We start from the raw sequence: 20,679 nt of genomic DNA on the forward strand, positions 1-20,679 counted from the left end.
GCTGACAAGATGGCTCAGAGAGTGAAGGCAGTCACTAACAAGACCGAGGACCAGAGTTCGAACCCTAGGACCTCACATGATAGGGGGAAAACCTGCTCCTGGGGCCGTTTGTTCCCCCTGTCAATAAGTAAACAAACACACAAATAAAATATTTTACGAGTTAGAAAGACGATGACAAGGACAGAGAGAGGTATAGCTAGATAAGAATGAGAGACCATAACTGATACGAGGGGTGAGGAAAATGAAAGCACTTTAGAACTTCTACTGTGGATGGGACAAGAGTTGTGAGTTGGGCTTACAGAACAGCATGATCTGAGTCATGCTGCACCAGATGTGACAGCAGACTGACAGGACTGGGGAGACTGGTTAGAAAAACCATGAAGGAGGCAACCTGGAACATGGGGACAGAAGCTGTTTGGTGGCTGGTGCTGGGATATTACTTGAAGAAACAGCTGACCGGGACTCTGTATTCGGGTTTACATCTGCAAGGCTGATCGACTTTACTTATCAGTAACTATTACTTTTTTATCATATATAAATATTACCACACGTGGGACATGTACACCACATTTTCAGTACACAATTGCAATTTGGGATTCGCTCGGGATTGGAGCAGGCCTCCTGGAGAAAGGGTTATTAGATGCTCTGCAGGGCCCTAAAGGAAGACAATCCACAGCATGGGAAGAGCTTACCACACACTCCCAGCACTGGGAAGAGGGGCAGCAGGATCCCAAGGAAAGGTCGCCATTGGCTACACAGTCTGCAGACTGTCTGGACTGCATGAAGCCCTGTCTCAACAGAGAGAGAGAGAGAGAGAGAGAGTGTGTGTGTGTGTGTGTGTGTGTGTGTGTGTGTGCGCGTGCGTGCGTGTGTGCGCGTGCGTGCGTGTGTTAGGGAGCGTCTCATACCGGTCAATCCAGAAACACGTTTCTGCTTGACCATGCGCCTTGCCTTCCTCCCCCTTCAGTGTCGTTGGTTTGGCTGAGACAACCGGCCTTTCAGGAACTGCTCTCCAGTTCCTCTCCTTCCAACAGCTTGAGGAAAACTGCACAGCATCACTTTTGAAGGGCATTTTCACTAACAGTAACTTGATTACGGGGAATATCAGAGAGTACACGTAAGGGGAGCCTGGCATGCAAGTTTTGAAAGGAGGTGTGGCCACGGGCTCATGTGAGGAGCCAAGTGCATTCAAACAGCCTGCATTCCCTCCTCAGGGCCCTCCCCTAATTCCTCCGCAAGAGCAGAGGACCTCTGTTCTGCACTGCAGAGCCGTCTCTCCAGCTCCGATTCCTCTTCCTCTAGTCTGGTCATCAGAAAGGAGAAGATATAACTTCCCAATGCAAAGTGAAACAGTGCTAGAGAAGTTAGGCTAGGCTGCAGCTGAAGCTCACACTCCCCTAACCACCTCCCCTGGCCCAAATCACAAACATCTCTACTGTGCTCAGCGCAGACAATGGACTTACGTGTCTTGTCCATGGTGTGTCCGCCTCAGGTCCAGAGCAGACGTGATCTATGGGATGGTGTCACACTGTTTTCTCCACATGCTCACATGACTACTGCGGGAGAAATGGTCGTGACAAGAGTCCCTCAGCCACAGTGAGACACCTCTTCACTACTGCTACACAGATCTCAGGAGTTACACATCCAACTCCAACAAGGGCCAAGAAAACATTGGGCCTAGTGTACACAGCAATGACATTTGGCCATGTATTGAAAACACTGGAAAGATAGACAGTGCAAGTTTAATGGTGCTTTCTCTGCATGGTAGATCAGACTGTTTTAAAAGCACCACATTTCATATCATTTGGTAGAACTTTTTTTATTGTTTGCTTTTTGAGACAGGATCTCATGCCGACTAGTTTGGCCTCAAGTTTTTGGTATAGTTGAGATCTTCCAAATGTTGGAATTACTGGTGTGTTTCATCACACCCGATTCCTTTTCTATCATAAAAATATTTTGACGTTGAGAAGAACAAGTCATATCTATTTTTGAGAAACACACAGTACTCTGGGTCTCTTGCACTTGTTCTTGCCTTCCCCCTCCCCCAATTCCTTCCCCTCTCTCTATGCCCTCTCTCCATGTACTCATGACCAGCCTCTACTTCTCTCTCTCTCTCTCTCTCTCTCTCCCCCTCCCTCCCTCCCTCCCTCCCTCTGCCCCTACTACCCTCTTAACTCTCCTCCCCATGCTCTGAATAAACTCTATTCTATACTATAAAAACACACACACACACACACACAGACACAGACACAGACACAGACACACACACACACACACACACACACACACACACACACACACACACCCCACTGAGTATCCTGACTGGCTAGAACTACCCACATGTAACCTTACAAGGCTGAGTTGTGAGCCCAGAGACTAGGCTTCTCTATGCAGCTCTGTGCAGTTATCCCAAACTACACTAACTGGTGACTTGTAGAAGTTTCAGTAAATACCACCCTTACTCTCCTACTCTCCCATGCAACATCACAACATGCTAGCACTGTAAGACAGGATACATGGAGAAGGTGCCTGCTCTTAAAGTCAGACACATGGACAGACAGAGAGAAACAGACAGAGTCTTCTTCATTTTGTCATCTATAAAATGCAAATGGAATATGAACTTGAAGTGTGATGCTAGAATTCAAAAAGACAATGCAGGTAACCTGCCCAGAGCACACAGGATGCCAAGTGTGACACAGATGTGTCCTGAGCTCTGTCCAGAGCAAACACAACAACACAGATTAAGGAACAAGCAAAGGGTATTTTATTATATGTGTATTCTCAAAACAAAAACTAAAAAGCCCCACAAAGACGGAACCCACAAGTAGAAAGAACAAGAATTTTAGCGTCTCTAGGATACACAGGGCGCCCAACTCTATGGAAACACAGCTGTGCAAGGACAAATTGAATTACTTAATGTCACCTTTTGCTTTCCGATTCGGGAAAAAAAGGTTACAGAGTAAAACACTTTAAATTGTTCTTTGATAGAAATTTGCTGCACAATTAAACTTCAACTTACTCAAAGAGTTACTGTGTAGTAAACGGCAGAAAACAGAGAGGCATTCAATATCTGCTCACATTAACAACTAAGCACAGACACAGCAGAGATTAGCATGTATTACTTATTTGTTAAGCCTCCATTTATCATGAGCAGATCATTTTCATTAATAGTAGCTTGATACTTGTCATTTAGGAGATATGAAAAGTACTTTTAATGAAACCCTGATTTTCAAAAATATCTTCTTGGATCTGAGCTGCTATTCTATTTACCCATTTTGACATTTAATAAATACAGATGTTAACAAACCGAATCACTGTGCGGGAGAACAAAGCAACAGTCTACAACAACAGTGTCTATTCTGTCCACTAGGCAGCAAGTTAAGACCGGGACATAGTAAACAATTACAGTCTAGTGAGTAAGAAGTGGTTTCTACCAAGGTACAGGCCTACTGCTAACACTAGGACCAACTAATAAAGGACCATTAAAGAACACATTGAGAATAAAGGCTTGGCATCACTTTATTACATACTAGATCTAAGTTCAAGGCTCTTGTCTAACATCCTCTACTTCTTGATCCTTGTCTGTACAGACTGTCTGTGAAAGGACAGCAGCTGTTCCTTGAGGAACTCTCTTAAGTGATCTGTTTAGCAACAGAGTCCAAATAAGGCAAAGAGCGTGAGCCTTGCTGTCCCTTCAGTCAGTAAACTTGAGACTATAATCTTCACCCTCTATAGAAAATATGACCCCCTTTGTTACCTGACGTGTGACACGTAAGGGGAGCCTGACAAGAACACTTCCGAAAGGAGACCGTGACCACAGACTCAAGTGAGGAGCAAAGTGCATTCAAAGAGCCTGCATTCCCTCCAAAGGCCCCTCCCCCTAATTCTTCCTTAATATAATTTCCCCCTGGATTTCTATTAGCCCCTAAAAGGCTCAAACCAACTACATGCTTTCTATGGGGCATGGGGTTTTACATTAGGAGGCTTTAAAAAGAAGAAAGCGACTACCACAGATATCCAAAAGTCACATTTTACAGATGCTTTTAGGACAATAAAACCACACACAGCTCAGCACTATTCCACAGGGCAATGACTCTGCCAAGGTCTATTTCCCTTGTGTGGGCAGAATCATAGGGTGAGCTAAAACGAGCAGAGCAAGAACATTCTACATTGTGGTTTCAAAACATCACCCACTCTCTTGCCCAAAGCACTCCAGCAATGCACATTTCGTACAGTGTAAGGGAAATCCGGTGAAAGATCATCAGTTAAAGTGACATAAAATTTAAAGGGGGCAACAAAACCCTTTGGTCTTATTTCTGAAGTTAAGAGCTCTCTACAAATAGAGCCCGCTATGCCTGCTGCCTTTCCTTTCCTTACCATTTGTGTCTTGTCCATTGAGACATCATAGCTTTACTGCCTGTTACAGATTTTCCCCTCCTTGTCAGCCATGTTGATAAAGTCCTTAGTCCTGTCTGGCAGAATGGCCCTGATCTTGACGTAATCCAACAAAGTGCCACAGTGAGATTTTAAATTGATACCCAGCAGCAAGAGTCACCTGGATGCTGTGGGTATTCATGATTTATCCTTTAACCCAGTAGCCCTTTCCTACTGGAAAGCAGCAGGCTCCCGCGGCTCTACTGGAATAGTTCATGTGCTACTTTCTGTCAACACAAAAATACATAAACATCTCCTGGTAATCTGGTCAAAACTTGGACAACACATTTCATACAACAGTTTTTCTAAATGTTATAAAAGTGATTTACAAGTTAGGGATTACTGTACAAGACCTGACTGATAATTTCTGCAATGGGCCACCGATTTCTTCCTATGACACATGAGTAACACTGGTTGCTACAACAGAATATAAAAGCTCCAGAGTACTTCTGAGGGGCATAAATTGCTACCATATCACAAGGGCTTGTCCTGGGACTGCAAACAAATGTATCAGTTAGCAAGACTGGGCTGTTCCATGGACCGGGCTGCTGGCACCCATCACCACCATGGTGGTGGCTGAGTTTGCCATGGGTCATGACTAGCTACAAAGAAAAAAACGTCAGGAGGCTTGTACAACAGCACCATAAAAGAAAGCTTTGTCCACAGAGCAGGTTTGGGAGAAAGAGATGGACGTGTGCTGTCTTGTTATATGACAGCTGTAAAGGTTCACCCATGGGACACTGGCTGGGACAGAAACAACTGCAGTGAGCCAAACCCAAGAGCAGATCAGGACGTGACCTGACAGAACAGGTGCCTTGAAGGAGTTGATCAGCAACCTGGTGTAGAGATCATTTGTATGACAAGCTTAGGCTTCTTACATCTGGTCGCCTCCCCTGAAGAAGAGCTCTTCCCCCAGCTCCTGATTGCGTATTGGAGTGCTCTCAGGGGCCTCAAGGACCCGCTCGGTAGACTCCATGTGTGCTCTTGGGTTTGCATTTAAGAAGTTCTAAGCACTATTCTTTTTGTTCAAACATTTTCCTTCTAAACCCTTCACTTGCTGGCCGTGCCCTCCTCACCCACTGGCTCAATGATCATGAGGCAGTTTTGCTGAGGAAATTCCATTCCTCAGGAGACCGGTATGGACAGACCTTTTGGGTGTTACTCCCCACAGATAATTTCCACAAATACCCCAGAATACACCTTTATGTATTATTTTCTTTTTAAAAATATTGATTTGTTTTTTTTAGGTGGCTACTGTCCATTTACACGACAGCGGCTGTTGAGCTGCATGAAGGGTTTCGGTTCATGGGAGTTGCTGTGCGTAACGTGTAGCAGACGTACCATCCAGCTCCAGGATCAGTGTGGAGAAAATCCAGTTGCCAGGCTGCAGCCCACCACAGGAGTCATATCCCATATCTACAAGGAAGGAATGTGGAGAAGGAACACTTACCATGGGGTCTAATTTCAACAGTCAGTACTGACTGCTTTGGTTTTTCTTTTTGGCTAGAAAACTTCCTTAGGACTTATATACAAATAAAGCAATGCACTTCACTAATAACTACATTGAAAACAAAACACCCTCCCCCTCCTCCACCACTAACACCACCACCACCACCACCACCACCAGCACCACCACCACCACCACCACCACCACCACCACCACCACCACACACTTCTGGGTACCATTTTGAATCCTGAAAACAATGTTTTACTCTAATGTATAAGAATATAAACTATTTGTTTCACAACTCAACTAAGTATAAAATATTTACTTTCAACTTCTGTTTATGAAGTAGGGATCTAATTAAGAAACGTGATGGTTCCTCGCAAACAGGATAGGACAGAGAGGAACATTAGCCTAGAAGAAAGGAAAGGCTATAGACAAAGACTAACAAAGACTAAAGCCAGATGGGAGGGGAGCCCTCAGGCCAGCTCATGACTAAACACCCACAGTGAGTAGAAATCACAAACATCTGTTTTGTCGTTCAGGGCTTTGAACAGGCAATTGATTGATTATAAAAAACGAAGGGAAACGGCAATGGTATTGGAAATGCCTTGAAGCCCACTCTCAGCTGAGATGCTCACAGGCCAGCTTACCTTTACAACACGATCTGTCCCACAGGTCACCATCAGTCCCCTCGCAATGTCCATGGACATATGGGAAATGTTATGTTTTCCTTCATGAAATGTTGCTAGAGAAGTGCGGCTAACAAAGAGAAAGACAGTTGAAATGTACCAAGTGTACCCAGTTCTAAGAGAGAAGCAATCCTTTAGCAATGTAGGTGGCTTACACACAATGATGATGCTAACATTATTTTCTAAAAATATAGCAATGGTTTTATAATTAAAGGGGTACAGAAAGAGAATAACAAGGCTGCAGGAAAGTTTGTTTTCTTTTCCTCCATCTTTATTAAATTGGGTATTTCTTATTTATATTTCAAATGTTATTCCCTTTCCCGGTTTCAGGTCAACATCCCCCTAACCCCTCCCCCTCCCCTTCTCTATGGTTGTTCCCCTCCCCATCCTCCCCCCATTGCCGCCCTCCCCCCAACAATCCCATTCACTGGGGGTCCAGCCTTGGCAGGGCCAAGGGCTTTCCCTTCCACTGGTGCCCCTACTAGGTTATTCATTGCTACCTATGACTATATAGTCTTTTTAGAAAAGGTTTTAAGAGTAGAGGCTTTGGTCCCAAAGCCAAGACCTCAAAAAGGTTAAGGCACTCAGCATAAAAATAATTTATTATTGCACTGGAAAGATTGGCACACAAACATAAAAACATGAACTTCCAGCACTAAGGAAACAGCACTGGAGGAGATCACGGGCGACATTCACTAGTAAATGATGCCAGTGAATCTGCCACCATCAGAGCCATGGTGCCGCACTCCCTCCGTCAGGTCACTGCCCATCATGAGTGGGAGACACAGGCCTCTGCTACTGCAGCCATAGCTCAGGAGAAAGGAAAAGGAACAGTGGTTTTCTCCGAGATCTGCCCACATCAGGAAATGTCTGATGGGGGTTGGGGATTTAGCTCAGTGGTAGAGCGCTTGCCTAGGGAAGCAAGGCCCTGGGTTGGGTCCCCAGCTCCGAAAAAAAAAAAAAAAAAAAAAAAAAAAAGAAGGAAATGTCTGATGAAGTTCTCTAAGACCATCTGAAGAAGGAGCACAGGTCTCTCCAGTCTTCCCGTAACTAAGCTGGCATGAGTAGAAAAGTCAGCCTGCTCGATTACTGCTTCCCACGTACACAGGGACACATCTCTGCAGAGCCCTGTGACGGGCCTGTCGGCTGCTCGACAACTCCTATCGACCCTCACCGGTACTCAGAAAAAAACTGTCCGAGCCAGTGAAGCCCCTTGAGATAAATAGTAGTGGCCCAAAGTGTCGCAAAGCTAGAACAGGCATTTCTCTTCAAAAATGGCTTATGTGGACTGAGGAGATGGGTTGGCAAGAAGGCACTTTTCCACCAGACTGGTCCTTAGGACCCATCTGGTAGGAGGAGAGATTCCACAAGTTGTCTCTGAACCTCCACACCCAAGCCCAGCCCACCCCACCCACAAATAAATGTAAAAAAACAAACAAATGAACATTTCAAGAGACATTCCAAAGAGATAAGCATGTGGGCAGGAATCTATCTAGAGCCTTCTCAGGCCGCCATGTTTAGATGCCCATCAGACAGAGAGGGCAGTAGCAGTAGACGAAGACCAGCAAGCACTCACTCCTCATCTTTGATGGAGTCATAACAGGAGTCACAGACTCGGACCTGGAACTCGAAGCCCATGACGGGGTAACTGGACCTCTTGCTGCTGCACTTCCCGCAGACGGCCTGCCCACACTTCCTGCAGTGGTGCTTCCGCGTGGTGGAGAGAGCACGAGTTAGCTTTGCTTTTGTGTAGAAGCAGGGTATGTCCCGTACACCCCCAACACCCACTGCATCATCACTGACACTTGGGACACACGATTTCCCCCACAGGCAAGGGTCTTCCAATAAAAAGTTGTCCTTGTTTGCTGGCCAACAGCAGTGTCTATCGTCGACATTGCCTGGTCCACAAAGAGCAACAATATCCAAACCAAACTCAGGCTCTTTTAGGAACCTAACTGCTGGATATTCTGGCAAGAAAAACCTATCCCACCTTCAAAGAAAAAATTTAAAGTAGGTTTTAAATAATTCTGATGGAAGAATAATGTTCTTTTGGCTTTTCAAGCTCTGATTCAGGAAATAAGCTCAAGAAGTTTCCAGAACACTCCAATTATTACTACTGAGTATAGCAGACTTTAACCACTAACTCTTTAGTGCCAACCAACCATCTATCATCCATCCATCCATCCATCCATCCATCATCCATCCATCCATCTATCCATCCATCTACCTATCTATCCATCATCCATTCATCCATCTATCTATCCATCCATCCATCTATCCATCCATCATCCATATCTATCCATCCATCCATCCATCTACCTATCCATCCATCTATCTATCCATCCATCATCCATATATCTATCTGTCCATCCATCCATCCATCCATCCATCCATCCTTCCATCTCCTATTAATTATTAATACATAAGAGTAAAATTCGCTCTTATGCATTAATAATTTTATCCTTGTCTTCTGCAGCTTCTCCAGGCACCCAAGTTTTCCAGTGCAGAACAAGCAGTGGAATAGCAAGAGAAGAGGTCTCTTGGCAGTGATATAAAACAACAGAGTAACCACATTTGTAAAAACAAAGCATTATTTTCTAGGGACTCAAATTATCAATAAAAATGATGATATAAAATTCTTCCAGAAAGAATAAACACTGGCTACTCACCTGCCTCAGCCCCAGTGTCTTCGTGTCCCACATCTGCTTTATATTCCAGAAGAAGGGCTGTTCACACTTCTGACAGGAATCGCTTTCTAACCACTGAGGAGCCTGGGGGTAGCAGAGCCAACATCTCTGTGTTTATGCTACCATGTCAGACATTAACAGAAAGGTTCTGGAGTTGACGTTTCAGATCTCAATATGGATGTGGTTGTGAGCCACCATGTGGTTGCTGGGAATTGAACTCAAGACCTCTACCCACTGAGCCAAATCCCCAACCCCGAGAGCCATGGCTAAGAAGACAGCATATTACTCTGCTGAACTAGAGGGCAGAAGTGCACAAGGGAAAGAGAAAAATACCCCTTTAATACCTTGAGATAGCAAACGATAGTCAGTGCATAAATGGACATGTGTTTTGGAACAAACTTTAAGACAAGAAAATCCGTATGTTAGCCCTCAGTTACTATGAGCCATTTGTCTCTGTGAGCGCTGTCTATGAGAACAGGGGCTGTCTGCACGGCACTGAGAAGAGCAGAGCAGAGCTGAGGACAAAGCTGGGCTGCTGCTTCCCTGCCCGGGATGGAGGCGCCTGGGTTTGTTTGCCCCCAGCACTGCAGAAGTGGCGGTGTGCGTCTACATACACCATCGCTCAGGCAGTGAAGCCTGGGAAGACCAGGAGTCTAAGGCCATGCTCAGCCACATCCAGAGTCCCAGACTGGTGTGGATTAGTGAGACTTTGTCTTCAGAAGGAGAGCACAATGAGGAGGATGGCGAACGAGGCAAATGTTCTGCCATTCGGCGACATTCTCAGCCCAGAAGAGGGTATTAACTGAGCACTGACTCTCATCTCTTTCTTACATCCTGCTCCATCTGTCCAATGTGAGCAGCGGGAATCCATTAATAATCCCACTTTGTTACTGCCACTAACTGCTACTCATCTACACTGTATTGATGGATTAGTACAGTATTCTACGTTCTGAAGTCTGCTTGCTTAAACATTCTCCATAACTATGTTCATTCATAGTTCATATATTTACTTTCCAAATGAACAGCCCTAATTACACTCTGTTGGGGAAGCAAATGTGGTCTATTGTGGGAGGGGGCTGATAGTCACGGTGGGCTAGAAACGGTCCAGAGACACTCTAGGTGAGCAGTGGAGCTAGAGAACCATGCCGTATCCTCTGACCCCTGTACGGATCCCCGGCAGGGTCAGACCTCACAGACAGTGGGCTGCTCACCTTTGCATTACATTTCCCTAGCTAGGAAAAATTAGTATCTGCTAATGCCTCTTGGTATAATTTGCTCCTTGCTCCCTTAGAGAGATGACTAACAGGAAGTCATTTCTGCCACACAGGAAGCACTTTTATAGACAGGACTATCTTTTCTTTTCCTACATGCACAATTATAGTTCACCACTAAGTAATCTGAAGGAGAGGTGCTGCTCCCACTTTCTGATTTCATTTTCTGAAAGAATGTACAAAGGTGGGGGGAAAGCAGAGTGGTTAAAGCCATGAGAGAATCCTGACAACTGTGTCTGGCTATGCGGGAAATGCATCCTTCCTCTCACGTCTCTGCTCTCTCAGGGGAGACCGGGGAATGATGGACCCAGGACCCAGGAAACAGATTCGCACACTAGCCATTCCTGCTGTGTCCTCGCAGACTCTGCAAGGACAGTTCTGCCATGCAGCAGCCCAGAGCTGGCACTAAGTGTGGTGCAGCCCCACCGCTCCAAGCCACACCAGAACACTTCAGAATGTACAGACCCAGTGTTAGTCAGCAGCCATGCAGCCAGTTTCCTGTTTGGCTTGCACACAAAGCTGGATGAGGCAGCAAGTTTATCAGTTATGGAGCCGTCTGTTTTCTTCATGGGATGGCAAGTTTCTTGTAGGTAAAAAGCTGAAAACTTGTTTCCTACAGACTGAACCCGATAGTACTTATGGGACATATTAAAAACTAAAGTTTATTCAGTGAGAATCGCAGATATTATGAAAAACGTAGAGCAGAGCCAGGCACAGAAACTTACGGGTGGACTTTGGATAAACACAGCACCCACTGTGATGGCACAGGGCACACTAACCCACACAAGGACTATGGGGCAGTATAGGGAATATGTGGGACACCACGTAACACATACGGTTACAACGGAGAATCAAAAAAAGAAAGAAAAGGAAAACAAAACTCATTTCCCCCAAGCGGATAAGATCCTTGCTGTGCAAGCATGAAGGCCTGAGTTCAGATCCACAGCTCTCTCATGAACGTCAGACATAGTTACACACCTAGAACTCCAATGTGGGGTGGTCAAGAGAGAGAGAAAGGGCTGAATTTGTTGTCCAGCCAGCCTAACAAAAACCTGTGAATTCTAGGTTCAGTGAGAGATCATTCTCAAGGGATAAATCAAAGAGGATAGATCAGGGCACTTGATGTCATCCTTTGGCCTCCACATCCTTTGGCATCTGTGTGTGTGTGTGTGTGTGTGTGTGTGTGTGTGTGTGTGTGTGTGTGTGTGTGTGTGTGCGCGCGAGAGAGAGAGAGAGAGAGTGTGTTGTCAGACAGTATGGCCACCCTGTAAGTGCCTGATAGTGCTCTGGAGTGAACCTGTCTTTACCACCCACTGCCCTGCTTCAGATCCATTTCTGCTATCACCAATACGAGCCATCAATGTCACTGAGCAAAGACAGACCTCCTCACAGGTGCCAGCAGAGACGAGCAGGAGGTCCTGCCTGGAACCATCTGATGACAGCTATAAAAAGCCTGTGGACATACACATCGCTCTACCTCTACCAGATCTATTTGCAGACGCTGGCATGGGATGAATAATTGAAGAACCTCATGACGACAAGGTCAAGAGAGTCACTGTGATGTCCCTCAGATGAGGAGAGGATTAGACTGATGAAATGGAAGCACTTCAGACATCCTCTTAAGTAATGATTTCACTTTATAGAAAAGGAAATGGATATTCAGAGATTAAAACACTTCTCTAGACTTATCCATACTAGATAGTGACTCAAAGAAATTGAAAAATCGGGTTGCCTTTAAAGAAAAATGTATCAGTCTGGACTCAGTGGAAGACAACAGAATGCAAAATAAGAGCAGAGAGCAGAGGTGCATTTTCCCCACGACAACAACTACCTGGCTGAGTTTGCCCTGTGACATCCTTCTCAGGGCTTCTAAGCTGCAATGCTCTGGAGCTACATGAATACTTGGGAAGGCCTCCAGGAGTCCGAATCCATGGATAAGCTAGAAGGACACTGGTTGCAAAGAGTCCTCCAAGTTGATAATCAAGCTGAAAGCTGCCCATCTGTTCATATTGTTCATCAATGCCAGACACTCTCACCTACTCTCACTACGACACAGCACAGCCGAGAAGGGTGGAAAGACGGCTGAGTCAGCAAAGCACTTCCTATGAGTACCTATCTCAGGAGCTCGCACAAACAGCCAGAGGTATGGTGGTATATGCCTGTGATCCCAGTGCTGGAGAGCTGGAGACAGGTAAATTCCTCGGGTCTGACCAGTCTACTCAAATCAGTGAGCACCGGACTTGGTGTCTCAAACACTAAGCTAGAGAGCAAGGGGAGGAGACACCCAATTTTGACCTCTGACCTTCACATGCATGTGAAACCTACACCCATGCATATATACATGAACACAGTATATACACATCATACTTACATGTATGTGTACATGCATGCACACACCCAAGTAAAATCATTTAATTTTAAACATTTAAAAGAAGGCTGAACTTTGGTAGACAATAATCTGTAGGTGGAGCAGTGGGGTCTGTTCACACCTCAGCCAGCTTCTAGCATGCAAGGTGAAAAAGTCAGACTGGGCTCTCCTCTGACCCGCCCACCCACCACGATCTTGCTTCTTACCTCTTCTCGGCTAACATCCATGTTCCACACTGCAATTCCGCCATCCGCCGAGCAGGAGACGAGCTGCCTGGTGAGCTGCAGGTAGCACAGTGACTGCACCCTGTCACTGCAAATGGCACCCAAGTCACAGGTTAACACAGAAAGACCAGACGCTCATCCTGGGAGCTCTGCCTGCTTTCCTTCTATTACTCGGTGCTGCTTTATCACTATGCATCTGGTGCGGTAACAAGGGCCTCACCCAGCAAACGTTAACACATTACCCATGTTCTCTACATGGGTAGAGATAAATAAATAATAATGCCACTCCTTTTGGATCTGGCTTAAACAAGCTGGAGAGGCTGAATAAACTACAGACGTGTGTTCATCCCCACAATCTCTCTTTAGCTTTACTTCCTTATTCAAAACCAAAATGGAATGTCACTCTTACTGAAACTTAGTTCACATGAAGTTGTCAGGTCACGAGGACTATGCAGCCATCTGCACACACAGCCACAGGTGACGCACGTGCGCACATGGTTAGGAGAACTCTGCCCTCTTCCTGAAGGCTCTCAGACCGGGATGCCAGGCAAGAAATCTTCTGACCTGCTAACTTTGGCATCTAGTTCTTTTCCTGGCTAAATTTCAACTTGATTCTAATTACAGTAAACAGCCATGGTCTGACCAGCAACAAGGAAGGAAGAAAAGCGGGGTGAGGGGGTAAAGGAGGTGCTGCTTTGCAAAGGCCAGAGGACACGCCCTAAGCTTTACAATGTCAGAGCTTAAGTGAGCATGGCTGCTGATATACACATTAGGTTTTGATGAAACGTGCCTTAGGGTTTAATAAAATACAGTGCAGGAGGAGCCCGCACTTTAGGACACAATCTGCCATGGCCAGTTTTCGAGTCCAGTTTCTAATCCATGCCGCTATTCACTGGGAGAGAAGAGTGGTGACCTCTTCGGACTGAGAAGGAAGAACGCCTTCCACTCCATGCTCTTTTCACTCAGGGTTGACAGAGGCTGTTCACGTGAATCCAGCCCGATCAGGCTGCTGCTCTCCTAGACAGAGTACCAGAGCCCTCCCCTCCTGCCTCTGACCCCCACCCCAAATGGTGACATACTGGTGGCCCTGAAGGAGGAGTGTCCGGCCTTTCCGACCCCCGATGTCCCACATGATGATGCTGTTGTCGGATGCTCCTGAGAAGAGTAACCGCTGGATAGGGTCCCACCAAAGGCAGGCGATACTACCTAGGATGTGAGACAGGTCAAACAGAACTCAGTGTCAGGACACACAGGCTTGACTGTGGAAACCCAACTATCGGCTGAGCCTTGGAGTAAAACATCTATTTTGGCAAACAAAGGGTCATTCAAACCACATTCCCATGCACCATGGAGAAAACACTGTAAATCCATTATCCAAACTTGGAAGTTGAGGATTTCTGAGCCACACAGCTCTGAATACAAAGGCCTTAAAAGTTTTTCCTTGTTCTGTACCAATAATTTATAAAGTACCCATATATAAAAAGTCAGTTCACAAAACTTCTGAGGAGAAAAAAAACCCCATGTGTCTTCAATAAACACGTATAGTTTGTCATGCGCATTTTATACAAGATACAAACCTAGGTTACTCCTGACCCACGAGACTTTATAGACATTTACCCTAAGATGCTTTTATCTGTGAAAATTAGTGCCTCAAGAGAAAAAATGTAGGTTACCAGGTAAATAAGCCAAAAAGGTTTAAAAGGAAGAAAGGAAGAAAGACTCATCCCTTATATTTCACACACTGCTAACTTGTCAAATTGGGTGCCCTTGGGGAAATCTTGTTTCTAGAGATTTGTCCTGCAGGGGTATCTCCAGTCGCTACTGCTCCAGGCAGCTGCTTACGAACAGCTCTACTGAGCCCACAGGTAGACAGAAAGGAAAGAAGTCACATTCACAAGCAAGAAAAGCCAGTTTCTCACATAAACTTTCTCAAAAACAGAAGTCAAGGACAAAACAAAAAAGCAGCTGGCAAAGCGAGCTCAGTGGTCCCATTTTTATTTCTGTGCACTCTCTTGAGTCCTGTGGCCCCCAGGTGTCAGTCAGCGGCCTAACCCACATATAAGCACGCTGACACTGAAAACCACTAAGCAGCTTTAGCATCCAATCTGCCTTCAGAAGCTTAGAGACCCTGAAAGGTCCAGAGGTCATGAGAGAATCTGCCATGCTTGGGAAGGGGGCTGCACCAAGCCTTGCTTCTTTGCACCCAAGTTTCTAAGTTCTTTCAAAGCATTTCCCTTTCACCTTTCCCCTGGAGTCCCTGATCGTGGAGTCTATTTCATCTAAGCAACTTGGCTGACGTGTGTGATAGGCCCAACTTGCTGCCCTTGAGAGCCTAAATTCAGGGTACAATCTAAGTACAAGTACCCTCTGAAACATCCACATCGGTCCTCTCAACAAATTTTCAGTTCTTCAGTCTAAACTACAGGACCCCAAACTTCCAACCTGTGACTCAATAGAAATGGGATCCAACAATCTTTCTAAAAACCATACTGCATTTCAGCTCAGTGGTCAATGAAATGAACTTATGTACTTTTATGTACATAAAAGGTTTATCCAACTAGCCAGCAGAATTTTACATTCCTCCATAGAGACCCACTGCCACAGAATGAGTGAATCTAGTGTTACCCAGAGCACAGTGATCAAGTGAAAGGCTGACCAGCCCACCCAGTTTCTCTAATGGCACCATTCTAGAAGCTAACAAAATCAGAACAGCAGTAATGACAATTCTTCCAAAGGTCTGTTGAAAAGAAACGGTCTAGGGATGGAAGTGAAGGTTAGAGGTAGAGTTCTCACTTGGCATGAACCAGGCCCTGGGATCAAAACCAGTACTGTGTCTACCCTTCCCCAAAAACAGTTCTTACAGAAACAATGATTTTAAAGGTTATCGGGTATGGTGGCTTACAACTGTAACCCCAGCACTCGGGAGGCCAATGGAGGAGGGTTACTATGAACTGAGGCCAGCCTGAGGTGACTTAAGTCTCGGGTCAGCCTGGGTTAGCATGAGACCCGCCTTAAAAACCAACCAACCAACCAGTAAACAAGATAAGCAATGCGAAGCATCCATGTGAACAACTTAGACAGGATTTCTGGTGTATGAATGGACCTGACACCTGACCCCAGTTTTCTTTTCAATCCCAGCACACGGAATTCAAACTGAAAGATCGCAAGGACTGAACCGCTCTCCAAACCCACAGAGCTGAATCTGGATGCCTGACCTAGGGGAAAACTCGACCTGAGCCTACCTTCATGGCCCTTGAGGGTGGTGATAACTGAGCAGGAGTTCTGCTCCAGCTTCAGCAGGGTGATCTGTCCCGAGTAATCACCCACAAAGGCATGCTGAGTATCCAGATCGTACCTGAGGAGGAGCGGTCAAGGAAAGGTAACAGGACCCATTTCAACACACACAGAGCAACCAAAGCCAGCCACAGACCGCAAACCTGCGATCAGAACAGAAAGGCAACGAGCAAATGCCAATTAGGTGGTCGGTGTATACTGAGGAAAGTGAGTATCCACCCACCAGCTGTTAACGCCGAGGCCAGGATCATAGCAACCAGCCATGAAAATCACGAGAGCCAGAAGAGACGACACACAGGCAGTTTACAGTCAAGTTGTAAGAGACCATTAAAACGCGTGCTCGCACACGCACACATGCATGCACACGCGCACGCAATGGAAATGGAATGGGATGCTGTTTTATGAAATACGTATACAAATGATGCTATACTGACAGAAAGTGCAGGACATGGACTCATCTTCTTTTTTGCCTGGCTAATCCAACTTTAAGTGACGACAATGGCTTACTTTACCTTACAGTGGGTAGTTCCATAATGCAGACACCAGCTATCTGCTGTGGCAGCCCGCTTAAAGCATATTAATTACCAGTAGCAGTTCATTCCTCTCTCACTCTGTAAGCTCGGACACTTGTAAGACACCAGTACTGGAAAGAAAACCAGTTACCCCGAGTATTCACTCTACAGCAGAGGTCAGGAGAACCACCAGCCAGGCCGTGGTGGGGAGTTTGTGCTGTGGTCTGTAAGGTCATTGTGAGAGGTCTTATACGTGACAGAAAAGCTCACTCGGAATGTAATACATGAGCACTTCTCCCTTGAGCCTAACCTGTACTATAATAATATTTTAAATTCTTACCTTAAATATCTCATGTTGTGTATTAATTTGTAACAAAAATTAAGAAAGTAATTTTACATTTGCTGTGGGGGAGGTGTACCATGATACCATCCATGATGCACAGGCAGAGGTCAGAGGACTGCATTCGGAAGTTCGTTCTCCTCCATGTTGGACCCAGAAATCAAAGCAGGGATTGTTATCATCAGGGAAATTTGAGGCACTTGTGAGAGTACTGTAAGAATTAAAGTCCCCCTTCACGTTAAAAAAAAAAAGCATAAAAGGAAGTTTTACATGTGGCTCCTGGCAGCCCATTCCTAAAGCACAGAGTGACGTGCGGTCTTCCATTTTGTAATGAAGGAATGAAGTGCAGGCATTAGCCTGGCTCTGAAACTTTGTATAAATATATATATCAGTACCCATGGAAAACTCAAATGTCATTATTTTTCACAGAAATGCTCTATACCAAAGAAAAGGAGACGCAGAGGTTCTTGGATTTTAGGATAAATCCATAGGGTCACTCTGTCTTCAGAACAACTAACAATTCCATTCCAAGTCAAGCAACAAAGTAAGACAGGGTGGGCAGGAAGGTCTGGCACTTGGAAGGATACTGCAGACAGGAAGCCCATGACGAGAAGAAGTGACGGCCAAGCATGTTCCCGCTGCGCGTGCACATCCAGCTCACACACTTGTCGTGGCCCGTGCTGACCACCCACTCGGCAGCCAAGCTGAAGATGATGGCAGACACTCGGTTCTGATGAGCTGCAGGGAGACAAAAGGAGGGTCAGTGCCCCTCAGGATAGGAACAGCGTTCCACACTCGGAGAGCTGGGGCTCAGCTTCCACAGCATGAACACGAGTGACTGTGCGGGCATGACCCCAGGAAGACTCCAGGCAATGTGCTTCTCCTCGTGCCCGCATAGTAGCACAGGCTCGTCCCAAAGCCCTGGACCACCTCAAATAGAAGATGGTCAGAAGCCAGGAGCCATTGAGGGGCCATCCATGCTCAAGAAAGAATCCAGTAACAGAGAAAGAGATTTTTCCTTTTTTAAATTACCTGTCTGCCTGACTATGTTGAAGAACATTTTAATTTTTGTTCTGACAACCTTAGTATTGGTCTCTGTGGACAATTATGGGGTTTTCTCAGCAGAGCAAAGGTATGCTGTAGTTGCTGGTTACTGCAGTGTGTATGTGTGACCTTCCTGCCACGATGGATGGACGGACGGATGGACGGATGGATGGACCCTCAAACTTTAAGGTAACGTAAACCCACCTTTCTCTTAATTTGTCTTTTGTTAGGTCTTTGGTCACTGAATCCAGCAAAGTAGCTTACATACCTGGCTACTATCTTTTGTACTTATCTAATATAAGATATACCCATTTTAAAATAGAGCATTATCAGTAAGTTTTCTTTTAACTTTGTGTATAGCTTTTTATTATTATTTATAAAGACAGACCATCTGTAAAGTTCTTTGAAGGAGCAGCTGAGAAAGGAGGAAGCTTTTCTATAACTCAGCCTCTGAAATATTTCTAGTTGACTCCAGGCCGCCCCCAGGCAGTGGCATGACTCTACTTCATCTAGCACAAAACTGCACAACTTTGCACACAGTTGGTGTCTAACAAATGCTCTAACGACTGAAGTTAGAGGCGAGAAAGAGAAAAGGCGACCTTTGCCTCAGCTGTGTGAGCTGCTTCAGAGGAACTGAGGCACACAGAGTCAGTATAATTGTCATGCACACAAACCACATGCTCCTAACCATCCCGAAACTTCGAGGGTGCTCCAGCTCTCGGCTACAGGTTCAGGCAAACTCACCCCCTGGTTGGTGACTGGTGGTGACTGGGTAGCTGAGCAACTGCTGAGGACTGAGTGGCTTTGGTTTTACTTTTTTCTGATTTAATGTTATTTCTGATTTCCACAAACACAGGGTGCTTATTAATTTCAGATACAAAGGCTGAGAGATGTGGCTTTTATTCATAGAGTAAGTTTTAGAAGTAAAAGATGAGTTTGATCTGACTGACCCCACTTTCCCAGTAAATCCACAGCTGTCAAACTGTGGTAAGATGAGGTGTACCCCAGCTCACAGTCAACACCTCAGGCTCTCCAGAAGAGCCATCTTGTTTTCAGGATTAGATTCTGTTGTTGGAGCTTTTCAATGTTTTCTTTTAGGACAGGATGGTGAAGCCTGTTAATGTTTACCCTGCTTCAAACACAGTTTTTAAATTCTCCCTCAGGATAAAGTTTAAAAAATGTAGCAAACCCTATTCAGTCTTTCATATGGTTTTTAAGACCAAAACTCTGAAGACCACCACAAAACCTATAGCACAGAGAGAACTCTGACAACTTAAATACAGATTTTATGAAATGTATATGTTACAGATGTTCCAAAGGACACTTTTTTAACTCAGTTACAACACATTGCAACTCCCTGGGAACAGAGGCGCACATCGCAAAAGGACATTCACGGAAAACAAATGACCAACACTTAATAAAGCTTAGACCATTTTAAAACTGTGAACTTTTCTATCAATTTGATATCAAATAATAATGCAGCAGCATTGGGAAGATCCAGCAAGAGGGCTCTCCATGGAGCTGTACTTTTGCTTGGGAAGAGTTGCAAAAACAATTCTGTAGCATTAAAATAACCTTTTAGTGTCTGACCTGGCTATTCTATTTGTAGGGATTTGTCTTAAGTAGAGGTCACAAAAATTAAACATCTGGACTCCTTGCTACAGTCAAGAGCACACACATTTATACACGTAATGATTAATTACACTCACAGACGTGTGCATGTACACACGATCACATGCATGTATACTGTGCTGTATGTTAATCAAAAACTGGAAACAGTGCATATCTTCCTCCAATAATAGAAGAATGGTGAAATTAAATCTTGTACCGTAACCCAATATATAAAAATATAAATGCCAGGAAGCAGAAAAGGATGATAAAAAACTTATTATATTCTCTCATATTAACTAGCACAATAAAATGGAAATGTTAACATGGAAACCCACCTTAAATCATAGGAGAGGACATGCTAGCTTTGTGTGTGTGTATCTAAATGTGTACATGTGCCAGAGCATGTGTCATTACCTGGATAGGTCTTGATAAAATTCATTTTATTAAAATCTTCAGAAACGTGAAATTCCTAAAAGCAAGCATACGCAATAAAAAGACAAGTTACAGTTCTTAAAACGACAGGAGCTCGATGAAAAATGAAGCACGTTCCAAAGCGGCACAGCACTCAGGATGAGCTGCAGAGGGGTAGGAATTGCTCCTCCCAGCAAACCTGTCCTAGGCCCCCTTCCCTTCGAGGGGGCTCAAGCAGCTGGAATGCTTTATAGAAACCGTGTCTGGCCAGCTCAGACTCAAGTCCAGTGCCTCCTCCACAGCCAGGCACACTCTAACTGCAAACGCTGGTTAACTTCGCTACTTCG

General features: G+C 45.2%; 1 protein-coding gene across 2 annotated transcripts in view; it reads right to left on the reverse strand.

Moving 5' to 3' along the window:
* Positions 1 to 2,741: 2,741 nt before the first annotated feature.
* The window catches only part of Wdfy1 (WD repeat and FYVE domain containing 1), a 50,879-nt gene continuing 32,941 nt past the window's right edge, over positions 2,742 to 20,679 (reverse strand). Inside the window, exons 4-12 of one of the 2 annotated variants that reach the window (XR_004387733.1) lie at positions 20,336 to 20,390; positions 17,854 to 18,004; positions 16,363 to 16,475; positions 14,200 to 14,326; positions 13,103 to 13,208; positions 9,240 to 9,341; positions 8,147 to 8,266; positions 6,532 to 6,640; positions 2,742 to 5,850 (exon numbers count right to left, since the gene is read on the reverse strand). Coding sequence is in view for 1 of the 2 variants with exons in the window: in XM_032901445.1 (XP_032757336.1) it covers positions 5,791 to 5,850; positions 6,532 to 6,640; positions 8,147 to 8,277; positions 9,240 to 9,341; positions 13,103 to 13,208; positions 14,200 to 14,326; positions 16,363 to 16,475; positions 17,854 to 18,004; positions 20,336 to 20,390 (954 nt within the window). In the remaining variant the exon portion in view is untranslated. Of the gene's footprint in view, positions 5,851 to 6,531; positions 6,641 to 8,146; positions 8,278 to 9,239; positions 9,342 to 13,102; positions 13,209 to 14,199; positions 14,327 to 16,362; positions 16,476 to 17,853; positions 18,005 to 20,335; positions 20,391 to 20,679 lie in introns of both variants that reach the window. The other variant, XM_032901445.1, reaches the window with a different exon arrangement.

This window comes from Rattus rattus, chromosome 4 (assembly GCF_011064425.1).
Source record: "Rattus rattus isolate New Zealand chromosome 4, Rrattus_CSIRO_v1, whole genome shotgun sequence".
Taxonomy (NCBI): Eukaryota; Metazoa; Chordata; class Mammalia; order Rodentia; family Muridae; genus Rattus; species Rattus rattus.